The sequence below is a fragment of the Herpailurus yagouaroundi genome, unplaced genomic scaffold, assembly GCF_014898765.1.
Source record: "Herpailurus yagouaroundi ecotype Mexico unplaced genomic scaffold, PumYag 28, whole genome shotgun sequence".
Classification (NCBI taxonomy): domain Eukaryota; kingdom Metazoa; phylum Chordata; class Mammalia; order Carnivora; family Felidae; genus Herpailurus; species Herpailurus yagouaroundi.
Window position 1 is genome coordinate 150638517 of NW_024412376.1, and position 27553 is coordinate 150666069.

The 27553-nt window shown below is 38.6% G+C and overlaps 1 protein-coding gene across 3 annotated transcripts in view; it reads right to left on the minus strand.

The window, feature by feature from the left end:
* The window catches only part of LOC121037505 (cytosolic beta-glucosidase), a 134794-nt gene that overhangs the window by 102212 nt on the left and 5029 nt on the right, over positions 1-27553 (minus strand). For all 3 annotated transcript variants that reach the window (XM_040486947.1, XM_040486943.1, XM_040486945.1), the window contains exon 2: positions 2406-2633. In XM_040486947.1, coding sequence (XP_040342881.1) covers positions 2406-2633 — 228 coding nt within the window. The remainder of the gene's footprint in view (positions 1-2405; positions 2634-27553) is intronic.

The window sequence follows — 27553 nt, forward strand, 5'->3', positions numbered from 1 at the left end:
CAGGGGTGGAAAATTGCATAGTACGTTTAATAAGTAGTGGGTTATGTGCTTAGGGAATTACATAGAACAATTGCATGGGTCGTATGCATGAGGGAATTTCAGCCTGCAATGCAACAGAGGTGAGTTAAGACTAAGTCAAATGAAACCTGAAACGGTGTTATGAAGGAGTGTGCACTATACATCGAGGCTTGTGATTTTGTACAAAGAATTAAAGGGCAGAGAAAGTGTGAAAGTAGTTACACCCAGCATGGGTATATCAAAAAGTCCTTGATGGGAATGATAAAGAACTAAACCAGGGCGGAGGCAGAGAAGAGGGCCAGGAGGGAGAAGTTAAAGAGACATAAGTGGAATGGATCATACTTACAACCAATTAGATGTAGAAAGAAAAATAAGAGGAGATTCAGAGATTACTCTTAGTTTTTAGACTTTTGAGGGTATAATGGTGCCAGAGAAGAGAGAAGGTTATAGATGATGGATGAGGAAGGCAGAAAATTATTAGTTCACTTTTAAACTGAACAAGTTAATGTGTGTTCAAGGCAGGAAAAAAAAACTGGTCTGTGATGTCAAGAAACTAGACATTCAACTCAGGGGAGCTAATGTCTTTAGATTGGGCAATGGACTTGCTAATCTTGTGTTGTCCCTTATCTGAAGTTGCAGCTGCATTTCACAACCTACAGATTCCCCCACCTTACATAAAAATCAACATTTGCAAGTACATATGCCCACCTAGCAATTGTTGTCACAGGTGGTTCTTACTATGTGGGAAATCAGATAACTTACCCAAAAAAGAGCCCCTGAGGATCAGTGAAGGCACTGAAGGCTGGAAGCGGGATGAGGCAAGCAGGGCCCTTCATTCGGGTTTCTGCAAGTGCCCACCTTGCACTTGCAAGACCCTGAGAGTCAACGTTTCCTTGGATTTTGCACCTTGGGCATATCACTTGCCTCACCTAGTCCCAACCCTAGGAGTAGTGTGAAGTATTTCCCAGGACAAAGTAGCAATAAAGATTCTTTATTAAGAAGACTTTATGTTGTAGTACAGGGGTCACAAAACTTTTCTTGTAAAGTACCAGGTAGTAAATATTTCAGGCTTTGCAGGCCATATGGTCTCTGCACCAACTACTCAATTCTACCAAGGTAATGGGAAAACAACCACAGACTATATGTAACGAATGGGCATGGCTGTGCTGCAATAAAACTTTATTTACAAAAATGGGAGTCAGGCCAAATTTGGCCCTCAGGTTATAGTTTGCCAGCACTGTTGTGTGGAAGGAGCTAGCTAGATCTTAGGTTTAAATTCCAAACCCACCATTTACAAAATATCTGGATTTGGACGTGTACCACTGTAAAAAATGTGATTAATTATACCTTCTCCTCATTGATTGTGGGGATTTGAGAAAATGTATTTAAAATGTCTCATAAATAACAGGCATTCAAATAGGGCAGTAGTCTTTTTTTTGTAAAGTTTTTATTTACTTATTTTGAGAGACAGAGAGAGAGACAGAGAGAGACAGAGAGAGACAGCATGAGTCAGGGAGGGGCAGAGAGAGAGAGAGAGAGGAAGAGAGAGAATCCCAAGCAGACTCTGTGCTGTCAGCGCAGAACCCGATGCGGGGCTCGAATTCACAAACAGTGAAATCATGACCCAAGCCAAAATCAAGAGTCAGACACTTAACTGACTAAGCCACCCAAGCACCCCAGGACAGTAGTCTTTTTAATTACAAAGGTCAATAAGAATAATAGCTAACACTATTTGAATGCTTTTATGATATACAAGCTACTATGTAAATAATGCACTTTACAGAGTTAATTTCACTTAAACTTCCCACAACTCTTGGAAGTAGGAACTATTATAGTATTCCTTTCTACTTGTGGGGAAACTGAGTCATGAAAAAATGCCCAAGAGATGCTTACATAGATAGTAAGTGATACAGCTGGCACTTAATCCCTAATTAAGTGAACTTCACTTGCCTTGGTGCTAATCTCTTTGCTAGTTAATTAGCTCCACCAATTCACCTCCAACTGAAATGCTCCAAATCTCCTCAAGTTCTGCAGGGCTTTTCATAACTCATCACAGCCTAACACAACTGAAAACAGTTTAATACATAACTTTTGGAAAATTCACCTTCAGGTAAACACTCCATATCTTACATCAATGAAATACTTATCCCCACCCCCTGCCTGCCCATCTATTTTGCCCCTCCCAACAAATATCTCCAGTTAAAGGAAAACAGAATATTATTAAGAAAGCTAATGCAAACCTATTTCAAAAAATTTATCCTATAATCACCCTAAAAGCTTGCAATTTCAAAGCTAGGCTGCAGAACAGCACACTGGATTAATTATGCCAGACTGCAGCAATAACCTTGAATTAAAGCTGCAACCTTCTATTTTTAAGAAACACTTGCCTTTCTGGTTGATGAAACCTGTCGTCCCATCAGGTAACAGACGTGACCAGGAAAGAGAGAAGCGGTAATGAGTCAATCCAAGCTGTTTGATACATTTCAAATCTTCCTCCCACAGAGTGTAGCTGCCACAAGCTACATCGCCAGTCTGGTTCTGGAAAACTCTCTCTCCTCCCTGATGGGTGAATGTGTCCCAGACACTAGGGCCTTTTCCATCTGCATCCCAGCCTCCTGAGAAAAAGAAGAAAATGAAACGGTTACACTCGACATCAAGAGGCATATGTGGAATGTAAATATTTGTCGCCAAAAGAACATACCTCATTAACTCAATGTACCATATTTATAACTTTAAAATATGCCTTTAAAATAACATGCATGAGCGAGTTATGTGTTTAGCTGTCCTTGATCCCTGAAACTGACTGGTAGCAAATGAAAAATGATTGCGTACTGCTGCTGCATCACAGGCTTTCATGGTTCATTTTCTGAAGATTTCCCAGCTGGTAAACAGAGGCAGGCCCCAGCTTATGAATGTCTGAGTTGAAAATATCTCCTCCTGGCCATGACTGACACGTCTTGTCCTTGCTGTGCCTGATGGAGTCTCAGGACCTTGTCTTTGGCCCTCTACACTTGAACCCTATTTTCTGTTAGTTACCACTGGAGCCTGCAATGGTCCAGTCAATTATTGTGGGGAGGGCACTAGTTTCAGCCGCTGTTGACATGATATTAGCATCCTACATTCATTCATTCATACCTCCATTAATTCCACAAATGTTATGTGTCAGGCTCTATGCTGAGCGCAGGAGATACCAGGGCGAACTCTGCTGTGCTTCCTGTCCTTGGAGAAGTTAGCTATGGGCAACTGCAAAACAGCTGAGGTAAAAGCCTTGCCAGAAAACCAAGGAGGGGCATTTATCCAGATGTGGACTAGAGTCGGGGGTCTCTTAGAAAAATGACTTTTAGACAGACACCTAAACGAAAAGTTGGGTCATCAAGATGAATTGCTGGGAAGTGGGGGTGGATACAAAATAGAAAAAAGGGCAGCTAAGATCCAAAACCTCACAGGAAAGAGAGAGTGTTGCACATTAGAAGAACAGAAAGTAAAAATTGCATTAGATTTGGAATATCTGTACACATAGAAATGTTGTTTAAAATGGAGTTAAAATGCATTCTATGGTATAAAGGAGTAATTTTAAAAATCTCGTGACTCCCTAATTCCACTTCTAGGTACATACCCTGGAGAAATGCTCATGTATTTTCACAAAGAGATTATATGAGATCATTGAGGCAGAGACGTCTGTACTAACAAAATCCTGGAAACAACCTACATTCTACCAACAGTAGAACAGATCATTAATTTGAGGTATAAGCATACAGAGGAAACACTAATCAGCAGTTAAGGGAAATGAATCAGAGAGTAACCCTGTGCTACACTCTGAATGTTTGTATCCCCCAAAACTTACGTTGAAATCCTAATGGCCAATGTGAAGGTATTAGGAGGTGGGATCTTTGGGAGGTGCTTCAGACATGAGGGAGGAGCCCTCATGAATGAGTTGGTGCCCTTGTAAGAGACCCCAGAGTTCCCTAGTCCTCTGTGCCATGTGAAAACATAGATATCTGTGATGCAGAAGAGGGCCCTTGTCCAGCCACTCTCACCTCAGACTTGCAGCCTCTGGAATTGTGAGAAATAAGCCTTCCAGTTTATGGTGTTTTGTTATTAGACTCCAAATGGACTCAGCCTCAAAACTATGAAGTTATACAAACAAAAAAACTGAGATCCAAAAGAATGTATCCAGGGATAAAGAGATGGAATTCAGAATTTTAGGGCAGTAAGTATGCTACATAATAATGTAATTGTGGATATATTTATCAAAACCCATAAACTATGAACTTTACTTAATGATACTGCATCGATATTCATTCATCAGTCGTAATAATTGTTCCACAGTAATGCAAGATGTTACTAGTAAGGCAACTAGGGGAATGGGGTATATGGAAACTCTCAGGATTTTCGGCCCAATTTTCCTGTAAACTTAAAATCATTCTAAAATATGAAGCCTACTGATTTTTTTAAAGAATATATACAATATGAAAAAAAGAACATATACATTTATCATGTTTTGTATATTTTTAAATATGTAAAAACAATCCGTGTATTTTCTGAACATATAGATACAAGGTAAATGTATAACATGCCTGGGAATGGTCAATTCAGGCTAGTGGTTACCATTGGGGAGAAAAAGAGGGTAATGGAACCTGGGAGGAGTGTGACTGAAATTCTTATGTTTCCTTCCTTAAACTGGGTTAGGAGCATACGGGTAGGTATTTATTACATTATTCCCAACCCTTTTAATGTGTCTAAAATATTTCATAATTATTTTATTTTAACGTGTATTTATTTACTATTTTGCAAGAGAGTGTGTGCGTGTGTGTGCGCGCATGTGTGAGCGGGTAAGGAGCAGGGAGAGAAGGAGAGAGAGAATCTCAACCAGGCTCCATGCTATAAGCATGGAGCCTGATGCAGGGCTCGAACTCACGAATTGTGAGATCATGACCTGAGCCAAAATGAAGAGTATGATGCTTTAACAGACTAAGCCACCCAGGTGCCCCTCATAATAATTTTTATATAAGAAAGGAGGTCACAGATAGAGTAGAGTAGACCAAAGCAATTACAGGAAGGTCTTTCAGGTCTCACTTAGCATCTACTTACTCATATTGTGCATACAATTCAAACAGGATTGGGTATTAGGTTTTGGACCCACACAAGGACAGCATAGGCTGTAAGTTATGGGAGGGGACCATGGGGAGACAGGAGAGGCTAGTAAAAGGAGGAGCTCTGACAAGAGCAAAAATGACAGTTGAAATCAAGTAGGATACTAAGTATCTATACAAAGAAATTGTGAATATTAAAAATTACTATACTCTGGAGTCATAATATAGAGGCAAAAAGCTATATACATTCCAATGGCTCTCAATTTATGTCTATAAATGAGGTTTAGAGGGATCGGGGAAAATACTGATATCCAATCTTAGAAAGAAACAGGTATGAATACTAAAATACAATTTAGTCAAATATGGTGCTCATAGTTTTGGATAAGTGATTTAACAGATGAAGAACTTAATCTCAGAGAGTTTAAGCAATAGCGTTCTAGTAAATATTAACAACTGGCTATACGTTTAAAACTGTGGGGGCACCTGGCTGGCTCAACTGGTAGAGCATGCTACTCTTGATCCTAGGGTTGTGAGTCCAAGCCCCACAGTAGGGAGAGAGCTTACTTAAAAAAAACAAATAAAAATAAAGTATGTGTACATATGTTAATTAGAAATTTTATTGACACAAAAGCCATGTAATACACAATTTCCAAATAATATGCAATGCTCTTTCTATAAATTCCATATGGCCAACTGATTCTCATAGAACGCTCACTTAGGTTTTTGCCAAATTTTTATATTGGTAGCCAAGCTATGGCTGCGACCTAACAAATGTGTGTAGTTCTCATGTGAATGTTAACTGATATGTTTGCTGAAATTAACAGGCAAGATAAAAGGAAAACAACAGAATTTCACTTGTTCATCAGTAATATGAGCTACATCTTCACTGAATTGGATAATGTTTTCAAACACTGGAAGAAAATTTCCTCAAACATCAGTCCTACTTAGAATGTAACGCTACAGATGTGACACACTTTTAACTTTACTCTGAATTATTAAGATTGTCTCTATCACTTTCTTAGGTCTTGACAGTCAACAAAACGATACATTAAATACTGACTTGGCAGCACTTGGCCAATTCCTACAGTGTTAATACTTCCACCATGGCCAAGTTCAAGCAACCAAGGGGATAGCACTGAAGGTGGGTGGGGAAGAGATGAATGGTAGCACAGCATTATATAGGATTTCTTCTATACAGATACAAGAATAAGCTAAGTAACCTTGGGTTATTTACAGAGGCATGGGGAATAATAAAATTTAGTAAATTTCTATAATTTAATTTTGAATCATGAATATGTTAAGAATCAGCTCACAAAATTGCTGAAAGCTTAACAGTAGGTACTGGTGAACCAGTACAAGCTGGCTTCCCCAGTCACTGGTAAGTGGCTTGTCTAAGAGCACATTGGTAGTAAGTAGCAAAGCCAAGTTGTATTTCCAGATCTGCCTGATTTTGAAGTCTAAGTCCTTCCAATGAAATATGCTACTTTTAGTAATAATTACTCTGAGTGATGAAGGAAGAGTCAATTGATGCCTGTGCTAGTCAATTTATAGAGCCTAAGAAGTGCATAACATGATTTATTCTACCTTTTGGAAAATACTCCATTGAAAGTGCAATGAAATTCTGGCAATTTTGAAAGGTAAATGTCAGTTAGTAGGAAAACATGGAGCAGCTCATCCTACACGCACACTAGTTAGAGCATATCTAGGCAATATTGTTTCCACGAGAAACTAAAATTTGAATTTTAATTAACCATTATAATTGATATTTTGATAAAAAAATATAGTGGGTGGGACTCATCAGTACATTAATGTAAATTTTGCTGAATTAGTGGTATCAATAACTCACTTGTTCACTACGGATTTTCTTTAGATGCAATTATGTCCATATTCTAAAAGTGTGACTGTCCTTTATAAGGAATGAGACTACCATTTTCAGATGAACTACATACCCTGAGACATCCTTCAGACAACTACAGTCTGGATGAAATATAGGAACTACATTTTTAAATGTGTCATTGATCTGGTGGGATGGTAAGCAACTCAAAAATAAAGTGAGTGAGGCAATTCAGAAGCACAAATGAATAACGAGGCAGGCTTTTGTCCTGAGAGCATCTGCCAATCCCAGATGATGTGAGCTGCCATTTTAATGGCCTTCTGGGACCAGGCAGAAAGGAGCAAAGTCTAAATCTTATCAAAGATGGGAAGCCACATGAAGATGTTTACATAAGGCTGGCAATGGAAGGACCCCACACTCTAAATAAGAAACAAACCCTACCTGAGAAAGAGGCAACAAAGCAACTAGCTTGACACAAAGTTGGGTGGAAGGGGGAAATGACTCCTCAATATCTGCACCAAAAATCCAACCCTCCAACCATTAATCAAGTGTGATAATGAAAAAAGATACTATCAGACATATGAGCTCTCACTGAATATTGAAATAAAAATTCCTCTCATTGGATATTACAGGAGGATAAATTTCACCAGAATAATCATGGATACCAAGAGAGAAAATTCTAGGATCCAGGAAACAAGGAATTCAGCAGAAAAAGATCAAGAAAGGGTATGTCTGGGCTAATGGTAAAAAGAGACCTCCAAGGATACAGCTGTGCAGCAAACCCAGGGACTAACTAGCCCATGTAAGCATGTCATAGGCTATAAGAAAAAGTTCTCCAAGAAAATTAAACTCATAGAATATCTAGTATGATTTTTTCAAGTATAAATTTTTATTATGGAATTGTCAACATGCACAAAAGTAGACAGAATAATACCGCGAAGCCCCATGAACCCGTGGCTCAGCTTTAACATTTTCAACATGGTGCCAATCTTGTTTCATCTGTATCCATTCAAACTCCTCCATTCAATCGGTAAACATTACAGTATATGCTCTGATAAGAATATTTTTTAATTGTGGTAAAATACACATAAAACCACTTACCACCTTAACCATTTTTTAGCGTAGAGTTCTGTTGGATAGTTCTGTGGCATTAAGAACATTCATACCATTGTGGGACCATTACCACATCCATCTCCAGAACTCTTTTCATCTTGTAAAACAGAAACTCTATAACAAGTTAGCAGTAACTCCCCACTTTTTATGCTATTAGAATTGTGCGTAGGGTCAGTGAAAAGCAGGGGGCTAAGGGAGAGAAAGTGGACAAGTGGGTAAATCCTCACCTTTCACATTGAGAAGTCAATAGATTATGCCTACAACAGGACTAAAATCAAGAACTTGTAATATAAGAATGTTTAAAATATAGTGGTCAGGGTGCCTGGGTGGGTCAGTTCATTGAGCATCTAACTTCAGCTCAGGTCATGATCTCATGGTTTGTGAGTTCCAGCCCCACACCCAGCTTGCTGCTGTCAGCACAGAGCCCGCTTTGGATCTTCTGTACCCCCTTCTCTCTAACCCCCTCCCCCTCAACTTGCACTCTCTCTCAAAAATAAACATAAATAAATAAATAAATAAATAAATAAATAAATAAATAAAAGTCAATACCAAAAGGATTACCTGAAAGAGTTAAAGGGGCTTCCTCTAGAGAGAGGAACATGGAAAGGGACCAGGCATTGATGGTTTCTCAGTCTTATTTTACTCTTTAAATTATTTTATTTAATTTTTTTAATGTTTTATTTATTTTTGAGACAGAGAGAGACACAGCATGAGCAGGGGAGGGGCAGAGAGAAAGGGAGACACCGAATCTGAAGCAGTCTCCAGGCTCTGAGCTGTCAGCACACAGCCTGACGCAGGCTCGAACTCACAAACCCGAGATCATGACCTGAGCCGAAGTCAGACGCTCAACCGACGGATATAACTGAATTTCACGATACAAAAACTACAGTGGCTGAGATGAAAAATACACCAGATAGGAGTAATAGCAGATGAAACACTGTAGAAGAAAAGATCAGTGTACTTGAAGACATAGCAATGGACACCCTCTAAAATGAAACATGACGGGGAGAAAAAAAGACTCGAATATAAACAAAGGATCACCGACCCCTAGGACAACTTCATTTAGCTTAATATACGTGTAATCAGAATCTCCAAAGGAGAAAAAGAGGAAGGGGCAAAAAAATTTTTTTGAAGAAATAATGACTGAATTTTTTAAAATTTGATCAGTGAATCCCAAGCACAAGACAAACGAAGAAAGCTATGCCAAAGCATAATCACGTTGCTCAGAACCAGTCTGAAGAGAAAAATCTTAAGAGCTACCAGAGGAAAAAGATGTGTAATGTCTAGAGGAACAAATATAAGAATACAGTAGTTTGTTGTCACAAGCCATGCAAGCAAGAAGACAATGGAGTGACATCTTTAAAATAATGAAAGGGGAAAAAAAATTTAACTAGAATTTTATTCCAGTAAAAATATGTTCCAAAAATGAAGGCTAAATACTTTTCCAGACATACAAAAGCTCAAAGGATTCATCACCAGCAAACCCTCAATGCATTAAAGCAAGTCCTTCAGGCAGACGGCAATGGATACCAGATGGAGGTACGGATCTACACGATGGAATGAAGAGCACCAGAAATGGTAATTACACGGGCGAATACATAAGATTCTTCTACTATTCAAGTCTCTTTAATACATAATTTATTGGGTAAAGACAAATAATCACACTGTAATATAGAGTTTATAACATATGTAGGCATAAAACGTATGGCAACAGTACACAAAGGCCAGGGAGGGAAAAATAGAAGGATGTTGTTGTAAAAGTGTTTAGTTATGCATGAAGTGGTATAATACCACTTGAAGGTAGACTGTAGCAAGTTAAAGATGTATACTATAAATCCTACAGGAAACACTAAAATAATAAAACACGGAGTTAGAGCTAGTAAGCCAAGAAATAATATATAATAGAGTCATTAAAAATAAGTTATCTGAGAAAGGCAGGAAAAGAGGGAAATGAGAATAAAAGACAGATGGAAGAAATAGAAAACAAATAGCAAGATGGTAGATTTAAACCCAACCACATCAATAATATCATTAAATGTAAATGAGTCTAAACAATTGAAAGAGATTATCAGATTGGATAAAAATGCCAGACTCAGCTCCATACTGCCTACAAGAAACCCACTTTAAATATAAAGACAAAAGAAGGTTAAAAGTGTCAGGGCGAAAAAAGACATACCATGCTAATTCTAACCAAAGAAAACTAGAGTCGTTATGATGATAACAGGGTAGATTTCAGAGCAAGAATATTACTAGGGATAAGAAAAGTCATTTCATAAAATTAAAGGGGTCAATTTATCAAGAGGACTTACAATCCTAAATGTTTATGCACCTACTGACAGAGATCCAAAACTCATGAAGCAGAACCTAACAGAACTGCAAAATATAGACAAATCCACAATTGCATTTGGATATTTCAATTAAAAAGACCAACAAGACTATAGAAAAATGGGCAAAAGATGTAAACAGTTCCTTCACAGAAGGAGAAACACATGGCTAGTAAACATTTAAAAAAATGTAAGAGATCATTAAAAATCTGGAAAATGCAAATGAAAACCGCAATGAGATACCATTCTACACCCACACAGTTGGCACAAATTTAAAAATTGGGCAATATCCAGCATTAGAGAGATTGTTGCATGGCAGCAATGTTTACACACTGCTGGTAAGAGAGCAATACGGAAATATTTAGTAAAGTTGAAGAAGCACATAAACCAAAACCTAATAATTCGCATAGCACCATATATCCTGTTACTACAAATGCAAACCGGGAGACATATATATCCATGACTGCAACAAAACAACAACAAAAACCCACACTGGATACAGCTGAAATTTCCTTTTCAGGACAATTAATCAATAAATGAATAAGTAAACTATAGAAGAGTCATACGATGAAGATTATACTGGAGTAAGGAGTGAATGAACTACATGTATACAGATCAACATGCATAAATCTCCCAGATATGATATTGAGAGGGAAAAAGCAAATTACAAAAAACATACAATGATACATTTCCATTTGTATGATATCCAAAACATCTCAAACTCACAATCTAGCTGATATCAGACAACTAAATTCTTAGACTACATCAAGATAAAAGTTGTATTAAGATATTGTAAAAACACTATGAGAGAATTAAGAAGAAAGCACTGAAGAGTTACTTTTGTCATTGGGAGTCAGATAGACTTGCCCAGGAGAAATACTTAAGGCAAGTGTTGAAAAATGAGTTAAGAGTTCTCACAGTGGACCTGATAAGGGAAAAAGCAAATGCATAATTCAGTAGCAATGCTGAGGGTGAACTGCAGAAAGAACGCAGTAGAGACACAAAGACCCCCCAGTTAGCAGGTCATCGCAATATTTTTTGGTAAGAAATTATAAGCTTCTTTTATTTATTTTTCTTTTAAACTTTTTAAACAATTTTATTTATTTCTGAGAGACAGAGAGAGACAGAGCACAAGCGGGCAAGAGGCAGAGAGCAAGAGGGAGTCACAGAATCCAAAGTAGGGTTCAGACTCTTATCTGTCAGCACAGAGCTGACACAGGTCTCGAACCCACGACTATGAGATCATGACCTGAGCCGAAGTCAGATGCTTAACCAACTGAGCCACCCAGGCGCCCCTATTTTTTTTAATTACTTGGAAGAAAATAAATTGTCTCTAAAGTCCTCACCATGTTAGGACATAGAAGGGATTCCCACAAAAATGTAAAATATTGATATAACCCACAAACCTAAAATCAAAGATTTCCAAGGCTTCCAAGTATTATGAAAACAGCATTCTAGAGTCAGGCATAGGTGAGTTTAAATCCTGTCTCTACCCTTTACTTCACTGCTCTGTACATACAAAGTGGGAAGATAGTATCTACTTCATGGGGTTCTAGTAAGATCAACTCAGCGAAAGCAAAAGCACTACTAGCAAGGTACGTGGCAGAAGGTACGGGCTCAACAGATATTCTTTTTCTTCTCTTCTAGATGCAACGCAACGAACACTAACTACATTTATACAAAAAGTGACCAGTTGCTCTTTTTTTCTTCTCTCCATGGCCTACTCGTGATACCAGAGGACATACAAAGGAATTACTCTAACTAAAAATATTTGCAAACTTGCCTGCAATTAAGATTGGTGTCCATACTTGCATGACTAGGTCTACGGGACCCTTGGCTTCCTGATTTGGAAGACATCATTACAAGTGGGGCCGTGTCACTTTCACTTTTGCCATGACAATACCCTCTGAGAGGACATAGATCTATTTGGACTTCAGTCCTCTGCATAAAAAGAAACCATGTCAGATAAAAATAAGTAAGTGTAGAGCATATGTGTACGTGTGTGTGTGTGTGTGTGTGTGTGTGTGTGTGTGTACTCTTGCTTCAACACCCAAAACTGACATTGCCACATCACCTCTTTTTAGACGTATTCCCTGACTCCACATTAGACCAACACCCTCCTCAGTGCACACTCTGTACAATTAACACATTATGTTGAGTCATCTTTAAAAATACCTTTGTCTCCTTTCCACTCTGAGCTCTGTCAAGGCAGGGCCCAGGTTTCACTAATTTATCTATGTCTCTCGCGTGCCACAAATGACATATGGAAATACAGGTTCCCAGCTATCTGAACGTAGAGCGTTCCTAGGAAACCTTTCGTAACCTGAAATGGCATAAAGTGAAGAGTATCCCCTGTTGGCATATACCACGTTCCACTTTTACGAAAAAAACCATGACACCATTACCATACTAATGCAGAGCAGTGGCATAACATAAACTTTCAGAAAGCAGGGGCTACCTGTAGTATGTGCTAAGTAAAATGGCTTCTGTGAGGTGTGTTTAGCATTAAAAATAAATATTGATATTTGCTATCTCATCACTTCACAGAAATATGCAGAAGTTATTTTAATGCTCATAAGTTATTGCAAATTATTTGAGAAATGAAATGTGATTAAAAATTCAAGTAATTGCCATTTATAAGTTAGGACCTGGTGTACTTTCAGACAAAAATATGTTTATTTTGGCAATTAACATTCAAATGTATTAAACATAACTATTCTATGTGGAACTTTGAAGTTGTGGTGAGCAAAGGTTCCCTGATCTACTCGCAGCATTCGGTGTCCAAAGCTATTTCAGAAGGGGCAGGGCTCCCAAAGTGACAAGAAAAAACATTATACTCTATGGAAATACATTTCAACATCATGTCACAGGAGGGTGGAGGGTTCCAGAAAAGTTGTCTCCAAGAAAAAAAAAAAAGAAAAAAAAAAAAAGAGAGAGAAATGAGAAACTGATAAAGCATCCGATGTGTTTGGCCAACAGTGTGGGGATGAATTAGTGAAAGAACCCCAGAGCAGGAAGCCATCAACAACAGCCAATCATTAACTCTCAGGCAAAACAAAACCATACACGAAAAGAAACTCAACCAGAGGACGTTAAGTGGCTCACTTGTGCACAATTTTTATATAAAACAGTGATGTAAAAACTGAATGAAGATTTAAACAAAATGAGTTATATAACAAAATGGGAAAAAATGGAGACGAAAAAGTTTGCTTTGTGAGTATGGCGCTACAGCAAGCTTAAAAGAAAAAATAACTCATCTTACAAAATGGGAAGTCACAGGGCACCTGGGTGGCTCAGTCGCTTAAGCATAGACTTCATCTCAGGTGATGATCTCAGAGTTCGTGGATTCGAGCCCTGTGTCAGGCTCTGTGCTGACAGCTCGGAATCTGGAGCCTGTTTCGGATTCTGTGTCTCCTCTCTGCCCCTCCCCTACTTATGTTCTGTCTCTCTTTGTTTCTCAAAAATAAACAAATATTAAAAAGAAATTTTTTAAATAGGAAGTCACTGTTATATTTTCAACTACAATATCAAATAATGACTCTCTACGTATGCTATTTAGAAACACAAAAGTAAATACTAGAACAAGATGATAGGACTCTCGGCTTTAGGGAAACTAAGTAAGAAGTTGAGAGTAATGACATAAAAGATCTTTCTTGGTTGTTGGGTGTTATAATTCTCACAGCACTATCTGAGTTTTTAATCTAAGTACATGTTATGAAGACAAAATTAAACATTAAATTTGGAATTACAAGAGAAGAGAGATTGGAGGCCTATGTCTACCCTGTTTCCAGGTTAGGAGTGGTAGAACACCCAGAGACATGTGATAATGTCCAAGTGTGCTGTCCATCGTCCCAGGGACTGGGCTGTTACTGATACTTAGTGTCAGGGCCAATAATGAAGGCCTGCCCAGTGCAGAGAAGCCACACACAAAACCAAGAAATGCCAACAGCACCTCCACTGGGATACACCGCACTCAATGGGAAAAAGTAAAGAAAAAATAAATGGGTGGGGGTAGAAGGAGGAGGGGGAAAGCAAATGGAAACCATTACATAGAAAATATAAAATAATAATATGGCAGAAAAAAGTTGAAACCATGGTAACCATAAACCCATTAAATAGTCCTATTTGAACAAAATAAAGGTGAAGAGGAAAAATATTTACCATGTAAATACTGATAAAAATAAAGTGGATTTTGCAATATTAATATTATATTAATTATATTTATTGGTTTTATAATTATTAATGTTATTATATAATGAATAATACATTAATTCTGACTGGCTCATCAGAAAATCATACAGCTCTTAGTCCCAGAGTCATGGGTTCAAGCCTCAAGTGAGACGAAGAGATTACTTAAATAAATAAAACTTAGAACAATGTAAAAAAATGAATATAAAGAAAAAATAATATGGGCAAAGAGTAATATTCTCATATTAATAAAAGTTATAGCCCACCAAAATTATATAGTAATCACGAACTTTTGTGCATCTATCAATACAGTTTTAAAGTATACAAGAAAAAACCTGTGATAAAAACAGGGATATACTGAAAACTCCACTAACAGGAGAAATGCTCTCAGAAAATGACAGAGAAAGAGAGAATTTGATTAACATAGTATATAAGCTTATTCTCTTACGGACAGATGTCTCTTATGACTTTATATACATAGGTGTATACGTATGCATGTGTATATAACATAAGATACAGACAGACATATGGGAGAAAAGATTGTTACTCAACAAACAGAAAATTATTTTTCAAATACCTTGAAGTATTAACAAATATTAGAATTCATGCAGGCTACATTCTCTGACAATTAAACATAAAAGGAAGAAAGGAAAAAATGAAGAGAAAAGGAAGGGAGGGAGGGAGAGGAAGATTTAACAAGAAAAAAATAAGTCAATGTATTTTTTTTTAATTCTAACTAAATCTTGCAATAAACAGAAAACAAAGGCAGAATGATTGTTAAGGGGAAAAAATGTGTTATTAACATTATCTTAAGAAAAGGCAGAAACCTGAAAACAAACATCTTTAATGCAGCTAAATGCTTCAGAACAGATTTTCCCTCAACAGATGGAAGCTAAGGCAAATGGCTGGAGAGCAAGTGAGGAACCAGAGCAGATAGCTTCACCTGTACCCAGGACGCTAGGCACTCCACAGCAATGGGCAGGACCCTGAGGAAGCCACAGGCATGTCGAGGAGAAAAAGACTTCGTTCTAAATATCTGCCATAATCAGGTGTCATGAAACTGCCTTAAGCATTTTCCTTTTTTTTTTTTTTGTAATTTTTTTTTTTGTAATTTTTTTTTCAACATTTATTTATTTTTGGGACAGAGAGAGACAGAGCATGAACGGGGGAGGGGCAGAGAGAGAGGGAGACACAGAATCGGAAACAGGCTCCAGGCTCTGAGCCATCAGCCCAGAGCCCGACACGGGGCTCGAACCGACGGACCGCGAGATCGTGACCTGGCTGAAGTCGGACGCTTAACCGACTGCGCCACCCAGAAGCCCCAGCATTTTCCTTTTTAGGGGTGCCTGGCTGGCTCAGTCAGTTGAGCTTGCGACTCTTGATTTCGGCTCAGGTCATGATCCCAGGGTTGTGGGATCGAGCCCTGCATCCAGCTCCATGCTGAGCGTGGAGCCTACTTAAGACTCTCTCTCTCTCTCTCTCTCTCTCTCTCTCTCTCTCTCTCTCTCTCTGCCCGTCCCCTGCTTGTGCTCTCTCAAAAATGTTAAATGTTAAAATGTTAAATGTTAAATGTTAAAAACAAATTTTTTTAAGTAAAGACAGAAAATAGCCAGCATACAATAAGCCTTAATATTACTAAGCCCACCTGTGTTTATTTCTAAAGAGAAGACAAGAGCTACCGCCACCAAGTGTGAAGAGACAGTGGGCAAAACAAAAAACAAAAACAAAAACAAAAAAACAAAAAAAAACATATATATATTATTTTTAATATTTTTTAATTTTATTTTTGAGAGAGAGGGAGAGAGACAGAGTGCAAGGAAGGTAAGGGCAAAGAGAGAGGGAGACACAGAATCTGAAGCAGGCTCCAGGCTCTGAGCTGTCAGCACAGAGCCCGATGCGGGGCTCAAACCCATGAACCAAACCGTGAGATCATGACCTGAGATGAAGTTGGATGCTTAACCGACTAAGCCACTCAGGAGCCCAAAAAAACAAAATTATTTTTAAGAGTGTGCCCTGAGGGGTGCCTGGCTGACTCAGTCAGTAGAGCATGTGACTCTTGACCTCAGTCAGAGTCATGAGTTCAAGCCCCACATTGGGCATGGAGCCTACTTGAAAAAGAAAAGAAAAAAAGAAGAAGAATGTGCCCTGAGTGTGCTACATGTGGACTGCACTGTGTAATGTATAATAGAACGTGGATATAACTTAAGTACTGATTTAGAAATTCGGGGAAGTGATAAATTCTTCTAGAAATAAATGGTGAGAGGAAATATTTCAGTCCTCCTTGTGGGACTTGACCCTTGAACTCCAACTGTGCACTTGTCGTGTTGTTGTTTTCTGATGATCCTAATGTCTTTAGCTACAAAGGCTTCTCACACTCCCCTTTCATTTACTTTAGTCCTGTTTAACATATGCAGCTTTTTGTCTTAACTGCTTTTGCCTCTGCTATTCTGCTATAATTATTCTTATCTTTCAATTAAGTCTCTTTGCATTCAGCCATTGATGCATCGAAACATGCTATCTAGTGAAAGACACTTTTCTCTGTCTTTGAAGGAAAACCCCCACGCTTCTCTTCCTCCATCAAAGCACTGCGGTAATCTGCACCGGCTTCAGCTTCTGATTGCCGCTATGCTAATCTGAGCCCCACTTGGAAGGATGGAACAGTATACTGGAAAAAGCATCATGATAATAATAATAGCTATCATTCATTAAGCCTTACAATGGCACAGGCACTTTGGCAAGCACTCTACGTCTGCAGAGAAGGAAAAAAAGTTTTCCTCAACCCTCTTAGAGTCCCTGGCTGGATCTGAAAATTAAACTGACAAAGACAGAGGGGCACCTGGGTGGCTCAGTCGGTTAAGTGTCCAACTTTGACTCAGCTCATGATCTCACAGTTCATGGGTTTGAGCCCTGTGTGCAGCTCAGTGCTGACAGCTCGGAGCCTGGAGCCTGCTTCAGATTCTCTCTCTCTCTCTCTCTGCCCCTCCACCACTTATGCTCTGTCTCTCTCAAAAATGAACATTTAAAAATTTTTTAAAAAAATAAACTGACAAAGACAGATTAAGAGGCAAAAAGCATGTATTTAAGTTTTACATGCCCTGGGAGCCTTCGGAGGAAATGAAGACCTGAAGAAATGGTTAAACCTGAGTATTTTTATGCTAGGTTTGATGAAGAGTGGAGAGTTGTGGAGGAATATGATAGGTCACGGAGCATGAGGTAAGGGGAGGAAATTGGGGGAAAGTCGGCAAGGTCTATTTATTCTGATTCTTCTCAGTGTCCCTCTGTCTTCAAAGATAAGGATGCTCCTTTCCTGTAGGTATAGGGAAGGCGCCTCTCACATGAGCGTTTTATGACGTTTATGAGAAGTGGCGGGAGGCCACAGCGACCTTCCCACTTCTGCTGTTTTGGTGCCGTAGCATGTCCTGAACTCCATCCCACAACTTTCTACCACTGATATCAACCCCCACTTAAACTGGAGGAATCTGAGTTTTCCTTAATTTTAAGGATTTAGAGGAAAGCTTAGGTAACTGACGAAAGTGAAATCATAAGCCAGGTGTCACTGAACGGAGACTGTGTTCTTATTCACATTTTCTATAAGCATACAAAATTTATCTCTATGCCTTACGATCTCTGTGACCTCAAGCAATTCACCCCACCTTTCTGTGCCTCTGTTTCCTTATCTTCAAAATGAGAGTGATAATAACACCTGGGTCATCCTACTTCATAGCATTGCTGAGAAAATTTATCAGATGTATTGTTGGAGTTGATGCATTTAGAACTGGCTCCCTGGGAGGTAGCGTATAATTGTTGGTAATAAACGGTTTTCGTACCCACTACTCTAGCCTATACTGTCTCTCCTAAGAGGAGATCTCAAAGTAGCTAGTCTTTTTAGGAGCCCACCTTGTCTTGCTGGCCTCCTCAAGGTTCTCTTATCAGGACTAGCGGACTGTGTTGCTGCCCTGGCTCTTCGGGCTAGGGACCACCAAGCCTGTTGGGCGTGCAGTGTATCCTGTCTCCACAGTGTTGCAATTCCTCTGTTTCCTGCACTCAGTTGTCATTCTGGACTCTCAGCACCCTAAGAAGGGCATTCGTCCTGTTCTAGAACTTTGGGGCAGGAGGAGATGACTCCTGGACAGCATGCACTGTAAAAGCTATCCCACAGGGGCAAGTATTTTTCTCAGTAGCCTTTTTTTTCTGTTTCCCTTTAAAAATAATAATAAAGTTCTTTTATTACATAACTGTGGGACAAGAGATCAACCATAAGTGCTTAAAATGCAAAAGGTGCCCTACATTTAAACCTCTCCTGCTCAGAAGAAATACCCCTTGCAACATTTAAATCCTTTAACTTTTTCCTCCCTCTTCCACATGAAAATTATAAACAGCACCATGCTGTTAATCTGTAACTTCCTAGTGGCATCATGGCAGATATAAAATACCCCCAAAAAACTTCAGCCTCTAGGAATTTGCCTGGCGTGGTTCCAGTAGCAAATCAACTCAAAGATTTTATAAGCAATAATTTGCTTTTCATTATTTTCCTATCACCAATCATATTTTCATTGTACAACACAACTAAACAAAGAAAGGAGGGTTGTGTGGGGGGGAACTTCCTAAATCTACCCTATGAATTGCACCAGGTAAAGGACTCTGTTTGCCAGTTAAATACAATGGCCTTATTTTAAATAATTCCATGTTAATATGTGTTTTCTAGAATATCTTTATAAATCTGGCATTTGTGCAAAGGGGATAATGGCATCCCTTTTTTGACTAATAGAAATCACAGTCTTCAGAGTCAGCTGAATCTTTTTATCATACCAACAAATATTTATGGATCACACAATGCTGCAGATACGGAAGCATGACTCCAGACTTTAAATCCTGGTTCCCATTTCCCAAGAGAAGTGAGAAGAGCTGGGAGTGAGTAAACGTGGAGACACTGACTTGAGGAGGGATAGGTCATGTCCAGATATTTGCACCCTAAAGAATTGTGAGCCCACTAACTAATGGGGCAGGAACTCCTGACAACCTGCCTCAATAGGAATTTGAGGGTTTTTTTCTGTAATTAAAATTTTTTTTTCCAGAACTCCCACATACTAATTCACCCCGGATAACTTCACTTCTTTGAGTCTGTGTCTTCATCTGTGAAAAGGGAATAATTACACAGGAAGTGTGTAAAATGTCCGGCGTGGTGCAAATAATAGTTGTTAAAGGGGGGGGGGGGGGCAGCCCTTATTGTTATTATTCCTGTCACTCCTGTATTAGCAAGCTTTTTCTATATGTGGCTTTCATGTTTTCAAACATCTCATTAGACTTGCTAAGGCGTATTTAGACACATGCAATATACCCAAATGCATTTAATGACAGGGTATGTCGGAAAGCAGCTCTGCTATAGCTTTTGTCTTTTAGAAAGATGCTCTTCAGAACCAATGTATCATAGAAATTAAAAGCCCAACTTGAGGTATTATGGAGTCATAGTCCATTGCCTGGGGAGAGCAGAACCATACATCCCCTCCAGACAGGTCTACCCTCGGTACCGGCGGGTCTTACTAAATCTGTATGTGATCTAGGTTTTGTTATATACTTGAAATAGTTAATTAGAAGAGGTAGGGGAATCTGAAATGTCACAGCAAGTGCCTCCTGGCCCACTGTCACGTTTCATGAATTCTCGTGCGGAAGCCATTTGGAATAAGCAGTGACCCAATCCAAACAAATTGCTTCTGTGCCTCTTATCTCCTATCACCTATTTATGTCCCAATACATCTGCATTGTGTGGCTCCGGAAGATCCATTAAGTCCTTGGGCAGTGTTTACGGCTAGTTTTTTTTATTATTATTTCTTTGAGGCTCAGATTTCTCACATAAAGTGATAGAAAACTACTGTACAGACAGTACATGTTAACATTTTTTAAAAGAAAGGGGAAAAAAAGAAGTATGTATAAGATTCGCAATTTCAGTCTGGGAATTCTCAGAGCAACCCTGTGGGTGAGAGACAATAATTTCTTGTAGGTTTTAGGTAAAGATATAATTTACCTTTATTTGCAGACACAAAATTCTAAGAAAACATTATGTGCCATCAATGCCTCTGGCTTTAAAAATATTTATGAGATTGAAATAGTTACCTGGAGGCAGACATTTCCTTTCAATGTCATAGGTCAGGCACGTTGGCTAACACCCCAGATGATATTGATGTACCTTCAAAACTTAAAATAATGTTTATACCATTTATTTATTCATTCATATATAGAGCACCCATCCTGAAGTATCTGGGACACTGAACAAGGTTTACATAAATCTGACTGTTTTTTCCTCTGGGCCATTTGGCTCAGTCTGATAGACCATAAATATTCAATAATACTTTACAATGACAAAGCATCTTTTATGCAAACATCTCTAAGCACATTATTCACCAATATTACAATCTCCTTTTTAACCTACTGGTAAAGTCACAGAAACTAATTGACTTTCTTCAAGGTCCCACTGCAAATTGTTTATTTTGTAGATCAGAGTCCAGGTGTCCTGATCCTAGCCACAACTAAAGGGAGAGAAAACAAACAAACACATTTTTTAGGTGCTTAGGCTGATGACCTACACTAAATATTTCTAAATTGAATCTATTAGGCAAAACGTCCTCCTTAAAGATGTTAAATGTTGTGATGCATCCAACTGAATTTTACAACTTTTGTTCCAATTTGCCCACGGCCAGTTACCATTTTCAGAGCCCCAACAATGACCTATTTTAATTGAATCCTGCTACAAACACTTACACTTTCACTCTTTAATCAAATCAGGTTTCTAAATAGAAATTAAAGTTGGAGCAGAACAGCGAAACTTTTCGTGAAAAGGTCCAGTTGAAGTAACAGTGCGGCTGTAACACAAAATACCGAAGCAAAGTGTGAAAAGCTGGGAATTACTCCGAGATTGGGCCAGTCTCAAACACGTCAGGTAATGCAAGTGAAAGAAAATACTTTAAACTCATTATTTTACATCTTCTTTACGTTAAAGTAAGGCAGCTTTAGTATAGAGGATTAATAAAATGGCAAAAAAAATTGAAAACTTTTTAAAATCACTCGCAACCATGACTGTCGTTAATAACACATTTACAGACTCCTAACCTCAGGAAGAGTAGTTGACCAAGGGCCCCAGGTCTGAGCCCTGAAATCCTCTGTCCCAAGTGCTGGCCTTTGCACTGAGGCCACACTTTCCTGGGCTGACCTCAGCCAGTGCTGAGTGTGGTGAGGCTACCATGACAAGCCTGTACCTGGGAGATGGGGGACTTCCTGACAGGTGACTTTGGCTCAAGGACTCCCTGAAGACCTGGCTGGGCTTTCCCTTGAGCTGTCATGCAGTCTAAATGCTTCATTCAAAATTCCTTCTTCCTTCCCTCTCTCCTACACTTGTCAGATCTGCATCCCAGCCTCTTCCCACTCCAGTTTCTCTCATTGAGAATAAACTTCTTGCATGGTCAACACCATCCTGGCCTCTGCTTCCTGGAGGACCCAGTGTGACATGCCAGTGTGACATGGCAAAGACGATGGTGAGGACGATGGTGTTGATGATGGTGGTGGTCATGACGGTAGTCTAAATAATAATAAGGATTAACATCTACTGAGTTTGTTTTTTTTAATGCCAGGCTGCATGCTAAGAGATTACTTGAGTTATTTCATGCACTATTCCCAATAACCTCCAAAAGGTAGATATTACCCACCTGAGAGAAGTAAGTCTTAAAGAAATCATGAAACAAAAACAAGACCACATTGCTTATGAAAGTCAATAAGCTAACTTATTCAAATATTTTTCATGTTTGTATCACATATATGAAGAGCCACTGCATCAACTCTGGGTAGTTGGGAAAGTTTTTCCAAGCCCTTAAAACAAACAAAGGTCAAGAAAACGAGTCAAGGCCAAGTAATTTAAACAATTGGGACCATTAAAACATCCAAAATAACAATACCCAGTCTCCAATTTTAGAATTTATTGACACTATTAAACAGACCACTTAATAACAAACTAATGGGCTTTTTCTAAATGAAACAATTGGTACAATAAAATGCACTTAAAAAGATTTATACCCCATAAGCATCTTTCTGAGAAAGAACACCAGCTTGGAACTTGTAGCAGCTTGCTAATTCAAGAACAGAACTTTCTGATGGCAGCAAATGCCGTTTAGAATAATTTGAGGTTTCTTTGACTCATAAACGAATTGACTTTGCTCAAGGTCTCCCAGGAATCACTGGATCAGTCTTCATTCTTAGGAGATGTCTGCTGATGTCTCAAAACAACTCCCTGAATACAGAGTTTTCTGGACTTTTCATGTTAAAGTCTGATTGTGGCAGCTACAAAGTTTCCACAGTATGTCAACTGGCAGTACAAAGGGGTATGCCATTGGTAAACCTCCAAAACTCTTAATTTAATTATTAACTCATGTCGGGGAACAAGGTCCTCCAGTACATCATGGAAACAGACCTTTTGTGACTCTCTGGCACAATTTCTCTCCAAAGTCATCATCCAACATCAAGCCAACCATATCACAGTTTTAGTGTGGTTACATTTTGTCTTTAGTTAAGCCACAGAGAGTACACTGGGGTGACCCTGGCAGATGCTTGTCTCAGCTGTCTAATATCTATGCTGAGAAGGCCTCAGTTCTCCCTTCACTACATCAGTTGGACGACAAGATTTATTGTATACCAACATTTGCCAAGTTCTCAGCCTTGTGGGGAACCAAAGGATACATTAGAGTCTCCATCACCTCCATCCCCATATCTTGTTCTTCATGCAAACAAAGTAGGCAATGGTCAAAGCCCTTTGTAATATTTCCTCCTGTGAAAGACCCTTAGTCTCCCACACTGTGTTACAGAGTGGTAGATGCACATCTCTAATCCGTGCCTGCAATCTAGACCTGGATAATAATTTGTAAGATATATGAAGTAATGGACCATCAAGAGAAAATGTTGCTCTTTCAAAGATCCCCAAGTATGCATCTGTATGATAGACTACAATGACTCCAAAGGAAGATTATTGTCTTTAGAGTAAATAATGCACTTTTTCCCCCAAGTCTCAAAGCCTGTATTTAAATGATTATTCATGGGTGTTGTGGGAGACTTTAAGCCTTAGCTTGGCAATTCCCAACATAAAAATGTGTAATGTTTCAAAAACCTTGTTTATGAGTCACCTGCCCAGAAACTCACCATTGCCTCTTACATTATATTGAAATTCCCAAGCCAACCCCCAAAATCTATTTATCTCATTACACACCTGAAGGGTATTCAGTGACACCTACCCCTATTTACAACCTTGTTCCTTTGAGAAAATGTCCTCTAAATTCCTATTCAAGTGACATGTAAATACATTTCTCCCTGTACTCAGGGGTACATAGGGAGAGACAAGAGGATGAAAATGAGAAGTGAATGAGCTCAGACATTCAGACAGCGATCAGAACCCTGTTAATCTTATACATACATTCAAAAAATGCCCTTCTCTACATGATTATTGCTCATTAGGGTTGAAGAATTATAGCCTCCACTATCAAGATAGATATTTTCAGAATCTGAAGTGACTGCCACCCTCCCCTTGGTACCTAAATGAAACATAAACCTAGGTATAGGAAGATTTGACATTGACTCTGAAACTGTCCAACCTCTTGTCTATATTTTCAATATTTCCCCTAACTCCTTTAAGTGCCTATTATAATTAGTATACATTTTAAATAGGTTTTTAAATGGGTGCATCACAAAAATATTTTTCTGTCTTGAATCAAGGTAAACCCTAATAAATTTACAGTTTCAAAATATCAAATAGGCCCTTTTAGATTAAAAAAAGAAGAAGAAAAGAAAACCTACCTTGGTTTTTTTTCTATTATTAAAATGTAAAGGATTTTTAAAATCTCATTTATTTTGTCAATTGGTTCTGCTTAACATTCTTCAGCCCAGTCCACTCTCAATTATCCATGCTAAGGAAGGGGGATCAGTGGCCTGGATAATCTAAAACAGCAGACAATTTTAAAAGCCCTTGTGTTTGGCCCGGGCATACTTTACAATCAAACTCTGATTATCCACACTAATGAAAGGAAGATCAGGCACCTTGAGAAAGATCCAAAGCCAATATAGATGTGCTCAGCTGGTTTAGGGCACCTCAAGGCAGAGGCTCATATAGCACAGTAGAAGGAAAAAACAGGGCTCCAGCTATTACCAATGGTGACCACCCATGCCATCCAAAATACCAACACACAGCTACAATATCCGTATCAACACCACTTATGATGGTAGTCTTCTTTACATGCAATGGAGTCATGTCCAAATGCCACCATGTAAAAAAGCACGTTGTTTCAAATATTTAATACAAGAGCAGATTGTTCATGTATACTCAAAACCTCTTTTAGGGGTTCCCTTTGCCCCTCTCCATCCCCTGCCCCTTACTACCTTTACTCAGAAAAGTCACATACTCAGAAGAAGAGTGTAAAGGATAGAGATGAAAGAGGCAGTATGTTGGAGTAAGAAAAGTTCCAACTTGGAAGGTGGAAAGACTGGACCTCTGTCCCGTTGGTCTCTGCTCAGGCCAATAGTCAGGTGTGCACCCAAGCGGAGGGAATGTGTGCAGCAGTACATGAAGGTCATGGCACATTTAAAGAATGGCATGTGCTTCATCTTGGTCAAGGAAGAAGATACAAATGAAGAAAAGCAAGAGGTGAAGCTGGCGATGTAGTGAGAGGTGAAATTACAAAGTTTTTTTTTTTTATGCCATGCCAGAAGTTCAGAAATTATTCTGTAGAAGATAGAAGACAGTAATAATGTTTTTAATCATTGTTAAAATTTATTAAACGCACACAGGTTGCCCAAGACTGCTCTAAGAATTTGATGTTAATAAACACATTTAATGTTTACAACAACCCCAAGATAGGCACTATTATTGTTCCCATTTTACAAATCAGGAAACTGAGGCCTGCAAAGCTCAGGTATCTCCCAAGATCCCTGACTGGTGGAGTCAAGATTCAAACCTAGCCAGTTTAATTTTGGAGCTCTTGTTATCTCTCACAAAATGGAATGATGTGGTCAGAATTTGAACAGAGCACACTATAAGCACTGTGCTGGAGAGACTGCAGGAGTGTAGAGGAGCGAAGGGTATTTCAAGACGATAAGCGCCAGTGAGTTCCAGAACTAAAGAAAAGGCAGTAGTAATGGAGGAGAGGATGTAACCAAGAGGTTAAGAAGAGATAGAATAAAAAATAATTGGTTAAATAAAGAAGAGAGTAAGAGGAAGAGTCTAACATGAGTCCCAGAGTGCTGGCATGGGCACTTTATGATGGCCTAATAATTTTCAAAGAACCACTTGACCTTGTGCACCAGTGAACTTACCTGGAAAGCAACCCCTACCAGATGGGCAGGCCCAGGAAGGAACAGCACAAGTAATGCTTTTTATTTTCCAGTACAATGCTGACACATACTCATCCAAATAAACAAATGTCCCATCTTAACTGATGAATTTGGTGGTGACAAAAACAACAACAACAACAACAACAACAACAACAACAACAACAAAACTCATGTACAATTATGTAGGCTAATATATAGAACCCATACTCCAAACAAATGATTGAGGTACAGCAATTTTTTCTTGTTTTTCCTGGTTAAATATATTGAATCACATTTAGTTTTTCATGTAACATCCATGAGCACTATAGAAAGATAAGAAAGAAAAAGCACAGGCTGATGAGAAAAGATGCAGACATGTTATAGCTTATCAAGATAGTTGTTAAGTGTCATAAAAAAAAGCCAAAACCATTTATAGAACACTCATACTCAGGTGAAAAATATAAAAGGGTATGTGTGCATAAAAGTCTATGGATGGGGGCATCTGGGTAGCTCAGTTGGTTAAGCTTCTGACTCTTGACTTCAGTTCAGGTAATGATCTCCACAGTCCGTGAGATTGAGCCCCAAGTTGGGCTCTGTGCTGGCAGCACAGAGCCTGTTTGGGATTCTCAATCTCTCTGCCCCACCCCCACTCACACGCATCCTCTCTCTCAAAAATAAATGAATAAACAAATGTATACAAAAAGACTAGAAGTATATTAACCATGAACTTGAAGAGAAGTGGGGGCAGGAAGCATGAAAGTAATAAACAACAATCAGACAGAGAAAGATAAATACTGTATGATCTCACTTATATGAAATCTTAAAACAAACAAACAAACAAAATTCATAGAAAAAGAGATCAGGTTTGTGGTTACCAGAGGCAGGAGGTGGGGCTTTGGGGATGGAAGAAAGTGGTCAAGACGCACAAACTTCCAGTTATGACATAAAATAAGTACTGGGGACACAATGGACTAGACGATGACTACAGCTAAAACCCTGCTACATTTGCCAGTTGCTAAGAGAGCAGATCCTAAAAGTTCTCATCACAAGGAAAAAAATACGTTTTTGGTGAGGGCGATATCTATATGAGATGATGGATGCTAACTAGACTTATTGTCATGATCATTTCCCAGTATGTCTAAGCCAAATCATTATACTATACACCTGAAATTTATACTGTGTGTCAATTACATTTCAATAAAATTGAAAAAAAAATTGACTTCATAAAAATACAAAATTCTAAAAAAAAAAAAAAGCAAACAAAAATATTCTTTAAAATCCTCATTATCTGGAAGTTATTGAGATCTAAATCTTGTCTCTTTTTCTTCATATATAGTCCTTTATGAAAAGACTGACTGTCAATAGTTCCCACCCACTTATACAGAACCCTACTTCTTATAAAACCAGTCCTGTTTTAGTTAAATAGAACTATTTGACTTTTAAAAACAACCTAACTCAGACACTGATATCAACATAATCTTTCATTCATGAACATGAACAGGCTCTCAAGGATCACCAGACATTTGACAAAAACAAATAGCATCAAATATATGCAAAAAAATCTCAAAATCTTAAAGTGATACAGAGGGAAGGAAGGAGGAAGGAAGGAAGGAAGGAAGGAAGGAAGGAAGGAAGGAAGGAAGGAA